The sequence below is a fragment of the Urocitellus parryii genome, chromosome 4, assembly GCF_045843805.1.
Source record: "Urocitellus parryii isolate mUroPar1 chromosome 4, mUroPar1.hap1, whole genome shotgun sequence".
NCBI lineage: Eukaryota > Metazoa > Chordata > Mammalia > Rodentia > Sciuridae > Urocitellus > Urocitellus parryii.
This window is the reverse complement of record NC_135534.1, coordinates 55,703,686-55,712,318: the sequence shown is the minus strand read 5'-3', so window position 1 is coordinate 55,712,318 and position 8,633 is coordinate 55,703,686. Positions and strand designations below refer to the sequence as shown.

The window sequence follows — 8,633 nt, the reverse complement described above, 5'->3', positions numbered from 1 at the left end:
GCATCTGAGTGCTTTAGATTAAAGGCAGGTTTTAAAAACCTTTGTATATACACTCAGAAAATTTGGAGATGATCAACCTGGTCCATAGCACAGTGATTCTTCTTCTTTAATCTATACATTTTTAGTTCTTCTTTAGTTTATAGTTATTAATCTATACATTATTCAGCTATATAATATTTTGAAAATAATATTATTTCATGCTACAAAATACCAATTAGAAATAATTATTGTAGTAAGAAGTGATTTGATTTATTCAAGTGGGTCTACTTTAATTATTTACTGAGTATCAATTATGTTTTGTCATAGTAATTACATTGATATTTCATTGATTTTTCTTGTTAAAAATAACATGTGAACATAAGTAATAAATTTATAGTAAATAACCTTACTCATCACACTAATTTAGAATTCCTGTTTATACTATGAAGAAAAATTTTGTTTCTTCTTGTATAAAAAAAGATAATATTTAACTGATAGATATTGTGAAGTACATAAAAACCTAGGTGACTTTTTTACAGATCTGCTGTCAGAACTTTTAAAGTTCTGATTCATTCATTGCTAGGTTCATTAGATTTCATGGGAGATATTATTTAACTTCATTATTACAGAACTACTAAATGAATGGGCAGTCAGACTTCCAAGGTTTTAGAGTATTTATACTAATGTTATACATTCCAGTTGTTATGTACAAGTTACAATCTGTTTTCAGATTTTGTTAATGCATCTGCAATAGTGAAAGTGATTAATGTTATTCTATGTAAAATATAATAAATTATACATCCTTGTGTTTACATATGTAATCCTTAGCTGTATTCTTATCATTTAGAAAGTATGTGGTAAATGTTAACTATTATTCCATTCCTTCTTGCAAAACCCTATGCATATCCTTTCTTTCTCATTATACTCTGTTTCATTTATCATTCACATATCTTATAATTTTATTATTTGGCTTTAAATCCACTTTAGATAGACACTGGGGAACAATATATTATATACAAAGTAAAAACATTAAATGGAAGAATTTTCCTGGAGTTTCTTTATTTAAATTTTTAAGTTGTACATAACACCTTTATTTTTATTTTTTTGCTTATGTGGTGCTGAGGATAGAACCCAGTGCCTCACACATTTAAGTCAAGCTCTCTACTGCTCAGCCACAACCCCAGTCCCTTTCTGGAGTTTCTGCTAAAAACAATTTTAACATTACAGACAGACTCATCATTGCATATAAAGAAATAATGGTACTTCAATATTCTTATTTATAGTGACATTCTATCTGCCTTAATGAAAATGGAACCATGATATTTAAAAATGCTTTCATATCATGTTTCCCCCCAGGCCATTTTTCAGCAGCCACTGTCCCATGGATTCCCTGGTCACTGGGAACCACACTGAAGTGACAGAGTTTATTCTATTGGGCTTAACTGAGGATCCAGTCCTCCAAGTCTTCCTCTTTGTGATCATCCTGTGCATCTACCAGGTGACCATCTGTGGCAATCTCAGCACAATCATTCTCATCAGAGTCTCTTCTCAGCTCCATCATCCCATGTACTTTTTTCTGAGCCACTTAGCTTTTGCTGACATAGGCTTTTCATCTTCTGTCACACCCAATATGCTTGTAAACTTCCTGGTGGACAGAAATGCCATCTCCTACCTTGGGTGTGGCATCCAGCTTGGTTCAGTTGTTTTCTTTGGGACAGTGGAGTGCTTCCTTCTGGCTGTCATGGCCTATGATCGATTTGTGGCAATCTGCAACCCCCTGCTTTACTCCACCAAAATGTCCACACAATTCTGTCTCCAGTTACTTGTAGTGGCTTATACAGGGGGTTTCCTCAATGCTTCCATCTTTTCCCTTTCCTTCTTTTCTTTACTCTTCTGTGGGCCAAATGGTGTCAATCATTTCTTCTGTGATTTTGCTCCTTTAGTTGAGCTCTCCTGTTCTGATGTCAGAGTCATTGCATTTGTTTCCTCATTTTCTGCTGGCTCCATCATCGTGGTCACAGCATTTGTCATTGCCGTCTCCTACATCTACATCCTCATCACCATCCTGAGGATGAGCTCTACAGAGGGGCGCCACAAGGCCTTCTCCACCTGCACCTCCCACCTCACTGCAGTCACTCTTTACTATGGAACAATTACCTTCATTTATGTGATGCCCAAGTCCAGCTACTCCACGGATCAGAACAAAGTGGTATCTGTGTTCTACACGGTGGTGATCCCCATGCTGAATCCCCTCATCTATAGTCTCAGGAACCAGGAGATAAAGGGGACTCTAAAGAGAGTGCTTGGCAGGAAAATATTTTCTTGGTTACATCTCCTATTTTGTCAGACTTGATATAATAATAATATCCCATACATATAATAATAAGAGGAAGCAGAATGCCTGTGATTGAAATGTATCTGTCCATATGTCAAAAGTTAGTGCATGATCTAGTCTCTGTGTTTTCCTCTTCTTGATCATCCTATGCATCTACCTGGTGACCGTCTCTGGCAATCTCAGCACAATCATTCTTATCAGAGTCTCTTTGCAGCTCTATACAGTAAACATAGGAGTTCAATTTTCAGATGACATAGTAAGTCTGAGGCTCATACTGAGTTAATTGAATAAAACTAAATCAAATCCATGATTAAGAACACAAGTTGGTTCACATAAAATAAAATCTGTTGAAAATCCCTTTAAAGGTGTATTTACATTTTTTCAAAAGTTGTTCTCTTTCATAAGTTAAGGTCATTATACTTTGACATTGTTTAAATATTAAGTGTCCCCTAAAGGTCCTTGTGGTAAAGTATTAGTCCCTATTAGTGTTCTTCTATATTTTTTCTCTTTACACATTGATTATCTGAGCTATTATTTATAGTAATAGAAACCTAACTTGCCTCAATCCTTTTGGCTGTGTCCATTTAAAAAATCAGTTTATTCTGGATAGGGATGATAACTATATTGTGACTGAGAACACTGTAAGAGAAATGACAAAGTGCAGCCACACAGTAAAATCGCTGGAATTGATTTTGGAGAAAGGCTATCTGTGGGGGATGGACTTTGTGAGCCCATAAAATTCTGGTCTGTGTCCCTGGCCTTTCTCACCTGATTATGAAGTCCCCAGTTAAAAACAGGATGAGCGACCTCTGATTAATTTGTGAATTTCTCTGACATGTTCAAGCAGGTAAGTTCCTCTGCTGGAGTGAGATATGTTCTAAGCTCCTAAGGACTAAGTAAAACAAAAACAAACAATAAATTTCCAAGAAGAAAATTCAGCTTCTATGATGTCAGTGATGCTATGAAGAGCAAACTTTTAGAGTGGCGTCATGGTCAGACCCACACTCTCCTCAAGATGCTCAAGCAGTCTTGGTTGTCCTTTCCTTGGAATTATGAGTATCATCTGAAGAGATCTCATTAATCTTCATATGCTAAGAACTGCCACATTTCTTTCCCTTTCTTCTCTTCAGTGTTCCCAATGGAAAGTTCATCTTTCTTTTTAATAGAAGCAAGGACATTAATATTTTCATTGTTTTACTTATTCTTTTATACATTCAAAAATCATATTGAGTGATTATCAGGTACTGTCCTGTCCATTGAGGATATGAGACAAACTTTGGAAGATTTCGGCTTCCTGGGATTTATCCTCTAGTATAGGATTCAGACAGTGAAGCCACAAAGTAAGTGATATAGATTATGAGAAGGGGATGAGACTATGCAGAAAGAAAAAAGCCAACCAGGGTAGGCTGATGCATCAGGAGTAGTCAGTCCAGGTCCCACTGGGAACATAGCACCTGAGAAACAATCACAGATAAGGACAACTTATGGTGGATATAGTACCACCTACTCTCAGTTGTGAGCGCCAGATATCCCACTCACACAAGCAATCTACCTTAAGACTTCTATTCCAGCGGTAGCAGGGTCGGTCATTTTAGACAATAGTAGTGAACACCAATAAAACAAATGATGCAATGTTTAAATATCTCTTAAACAATTTTTTTTTCATAATGAGAGATTTTGACAAGTCAGAAGAAAATGTAACTAGCTAGAACATTAGAGTACGTGTTTTTTTGGAATGAGAGTGGCATAAGTGAAGAGATTGATATGTCCCTCTGAGAAATCTGACTGGTACACTTACATAAATCTCCAGGATACAGGGAAACTTTATAATTAAAGTAATTAAACTTTATAATTAAAGTAATTAAACCTTGCATACATTTGCAGCCCACAAAGGTCTAAGGAATCTCAAACTTTGGATATAAGATGATCCGGAACAGGTAGTGTCTCAGATAAACTAAATAGCAAATAACACCCAAACAGAGAAAATTGATGGCCAGCACAAAAGGAAACAAGTTGCCAAATCGGAGCCAGTGAAACAACAGACAAAACAAACAAAGTCACTAAGATTTAAGATATGGGATGAATCAACGTAGACCATAATATTACTTTGGTTACAAAGGTAAAGGCTACTTGAAATACATACAATCACAGGAAACCAAAATTAATGACTAAATAGTATGCAGAATAATCATATAGAACTTCATAACTGAAATCTTCACCATGCCAGCAATTTATACCAGGTGTTTCCCTCTGGCAAACGGGTGTTTAGATAAGCACAGGCACAGAAGCAGTCTAGCTTAGAAGAAGCGCCATGATCCAACTGGAACCAATCTATTTTATAAAAATGTCAGATGTAGTTTTAGGATCTCTGCAAGGATTGTTTATAGTTATAAAAACCATCACACTCAGAGATGGCATAAAAAAGAACATATTTCATGTATTGTCCTCCCAAATCAGTATTGTTATAAGTAATGTTGTCTGCAACCAGCTGGTATTTCAGCTTCTTAGGATTTAGGGGGAATAGGAAATTCAGCCAAGGTCAAATTTGGTCTCAGATAAATCAAAATATTTTGTAAACCCTTTACCCTAAAGAGTACAGTGCATATCATCAGGCATCCTAAATGCAGTACAATTTTGATATACAATTCTTAACAAATGCATTGGTTAAGTTTCCATTATAGGTCACAGGAGTAACATAAGACCCTGAATGTTATCACTTGAGAAATGCCCCACCAGCTCTGTGGGCCAAGTACACAATTCTCAGAGAAATTATGAAACATCTTCAGATTTTATAAAAGGTACTACTTTAATCTTCACGGTTCTATAGTTTTTCTTTGGCAGAGTTTTAGAGTTTTCAAATCCTTTGCCAAAGCTATACACTTATTAATTAATGAGGCTATTCATAAAACATTGGTTTGCAAAATTATGGGTTTTTTTTTATTTTACAATAATTTTTCTCCTAACTACATCAATGTTATTGGCACATATTAATCCTCTTGGTAGGAAAAATTAATAGTTAAAACAAAAACTAAAACTCACCTCTTGGGAAAATCAAATGTAAAAGGTCATGACCTGATTTTTCAGGACACCAATTTTTAAGTAGCATTAAGATGAAAAACATAAACCACAATAGACAACATTAGACACACGTAGAATATATTTAGAGCACAACAACCCACAGCAAAGCATAAATTAAAGCATATTTTTGAAAATTGACCTAGAATTGAGAAAGAGCATGCCTAAACTTGTTTTCATAGTTGCCAATTATAAAGTATCCTTTTAAATGTAGTACAGTAAAGTTAGATATCAACAAAATACAATGAGAAAACACATTTGCTGATAAACAGATTAATATATATTAAATAGTTCATGGGTCAAAGAAGAGAATCACATGATATTAGGGATCAATTCTATAAGAAAAATTCTACATATAAAATAATTTGGTTAAAATATACAGTTTTTAAAGAGAATTCATAAACTTAAATTCACTTACTAGAAAAATTCTAAATATTAATGACTTCCATTTATTTCAGAAGGTAGAGAAGATTATAAAGGCCATGGTGTCAAAGGCAAATAATTCTAAAATTAACAGCTAAAATTAATCTAATTGAAAATCAATTTACCATGGAGAAAAACAGCAAAGCCAAATATATTTCTTTTCTTATATTGATTTTTGTCAGCCTATCATATAAAAATAAAAGGGAAAGTAGAAATAATCAATATAAAAAAGTAAAAGAATATCATAAAGGATTTTGCAGATATTAGTAGTAATAAAAATTAATTGTAAACAATTCTATGGTAATTTACATAAATAATTCCAAGATCGGTAAGTCTAGCCCAAACTAACTCAAACCCAGGAATCATTTAACCGTTAAATAAATGTAGTTAGTATATAAAAGTCCACCCACAAAGAAAAAGCATAGGCAGATATACCTTACTAATTATTTTACTAAGTAATAAAGACATTCAATAAGTAGTAATTCCAATGCTCTATATAAAGTCATTATTAGCACAAAAGAGTGCCCACTTCAACTTAGGATGTGTTTACACTAAAACTCAACAAAGACCATAGTAAGAGCAATTATAGTCCATTCTTTTTTTTACTGAAACTAGATGAAAATAAATTCCAGAATATTATCAAACTTGATTAGCAAATTATGAGAATAATATATCAATTTGTGGTTGGATTTATTCTAGGAAGGAAATGTACATTTAACCTTAGAAATTTAATAAAGAGATTGAGTGATTAAAAAGAAACAGAAACCTTTCAACTGAAAAGTACAGAAGGCAAAATGAACAAGGTGATAAAAGTCATCAGTAGCAGAATAGATCAAAGTGAAGGAAGAAGCAATGAGATCAAAGATAGACTATTTTAACATACAAAGTTGGAGAAGAAAAAAGAAAAAAGAATGAAAAGTAACGAAGAAAGGTCACAGGAACTTTGGATTAGCATCAAAACAGAGAATATTTGATCCATTGAGGTTCAAGAGCGAGAATGTCCAAAGGGGTCAAAAGCTTATTCAAAACAATAATAAAAGAAAACTTCCCAAACCTAGAGAAAGATACAAAAATCCATGTAAAAGAATGTCAAAGATAATTAGTCAGATTCAACTCAACCAGGTCTACTCATAGACATAAGCAAGCTCTCAAGTGTTGAAGACCAAGGGAGAGTTATCAAAGCAGCAAGACAAAGTCGTGATGAGTTTAAGGGTCAGAGCACGGAACTTGAGAATAAAGGAGCTGCAGGAAACTTGGTGGGTACCTAAATGCAAGGGAGCTGCAAGTAGAATGACTCCCCCCCCCCAGATAAACTTAGAATAAGAGTGTTCCAATTAACTCATGTGGAATCTAAAAAGCTTATCGTCCTTGAAGTAGTTGAGAATAGTGGTAATCAGAAGTCAGGGAGAGTGGGGGAGGTGGGAAAGTTGGGGGAAGTTTGATCAATGAGTGCTAAGTTACAGTTATAGAGCAAGAATTTCTCCTTCTCCTGTGCTATTGCATGGTAGGGTAACTATAGATAGCAGTAAGCTATAGGCATTCAATATATACATGCATCAAAACATCACATGGTATTACAATAATATGTATAATTTTTATAAAGAGCCTTGAAATCTACAGTTAGCAGAGGATGGAAACCAATCTTGGTAATTTGTTTGAAAATTTAGAGATGACATTTTAGAAAGTGGGGGAAATATGCAGAAGGATGAAAACATTAGTATAAACTCTATCCAAATCCCAGGTTTGTTATAAAATTATAGAATGCAATTGAGAGAGGCTGGAAATGATTTGTAGGGCCTCTTTAAGATTTCACAGTGAGACCTATGTCAGTGAGTCAGCCTGCTAAAGAAAAAAAATATATACGTTTTTGATAGCTTTAGGTTGAAGGACATATTGCCTTGTGGAATCAGACATAACCAGAAGGAACATGAGGTAAACATGTAGGGTAATAAGCAAAGGAGTTTGTCCCTGAGCCGACTATGAGGGTAGACAATAATGGTTATATACAACAAAATAAATCATTTTAAGATGCCCTGCTTCCTGGAACTTGTCACAACAGCTGCAAAAATAATAAGGCCCAATGTTAACTCTAATACATGTAAAAGAAGGTGGGGTGTTCGGGTGAGTTGAGTCAAGTATTTAGTGCTTTTGGCTTATTCCCTGTTGCCTGAACGGAATATGGGCACTTAGGTGCCTCTTATAAGAGTTTCTTAAATTGTTCTATTGAGTGGAAAGAGAGTTCTAAGACACTTGAATAAGGGACATTCCGATGTATATAGAAGTCTAGAATTACCCTAATTTTCTCAACATTAGAATGGTCACTAAATCAGTAATAATTTCCTTCTTTACTATGTGTCCTTCAACTCCAATGCTCCTTCAGTTTGATTCAAAGGTTATTTTAATTGGAAAGTATTGCAACATCATCATACTAACCCCAATTAAGCAGATAAATTATTTCTTCTGAATTCTGGATATGTTTTCCTTCACTTTCATTAAAAAAGGGAAAAAGAATTCTGAAGGACACCATGGATGAAGATGTCCCTTTGGGGAGGGCCAGCCAGGCCTTAATGAGTCACCTGGTTCCATAAGTCATTTCTGTACAACAAAGTCTAGGACTTTCCTCTCAAAGGGGCAAGCAACAATAAGACCTAGAGTATTTGTCATGTTTTACTGAAACCTTCTTTTCTCTCCCAACATGCATACAAATATGCACCTCATCTTCATTGAATGTGTCTATTTCCCTTGCGGAGTGGGTGCATTCAGTGGTTCATATGGAATATTCAGTTCCCATTTACCTAAAGCAAATAAAAAACATCTACTT

At 34.6% G+C, this 8,633-nt stretch overlaps 1 protein-coding gene across 1 annotated transcript; it reads left to right on the top strand.

Annotated features, from left to right (window-relative positions):
* The first annotated feature begins 1,360 nt into the window (after positions 1-1,360).
* On the top strand, positions 1,361-2,332 carry LOC144254415 (olfactory receptor 5P76-like). Its single transcript, XM_077797574.1, has one exon. The coding sequence runs from the start codon at positions 1,361-1,363 to the stop codon at positions 2,330-2,332; it is 972 nt and encodes a 323-aa protein (XP_077653700.1).
* Positions 2,333-8,633: the final 6,301 nt, after the last annotated feature.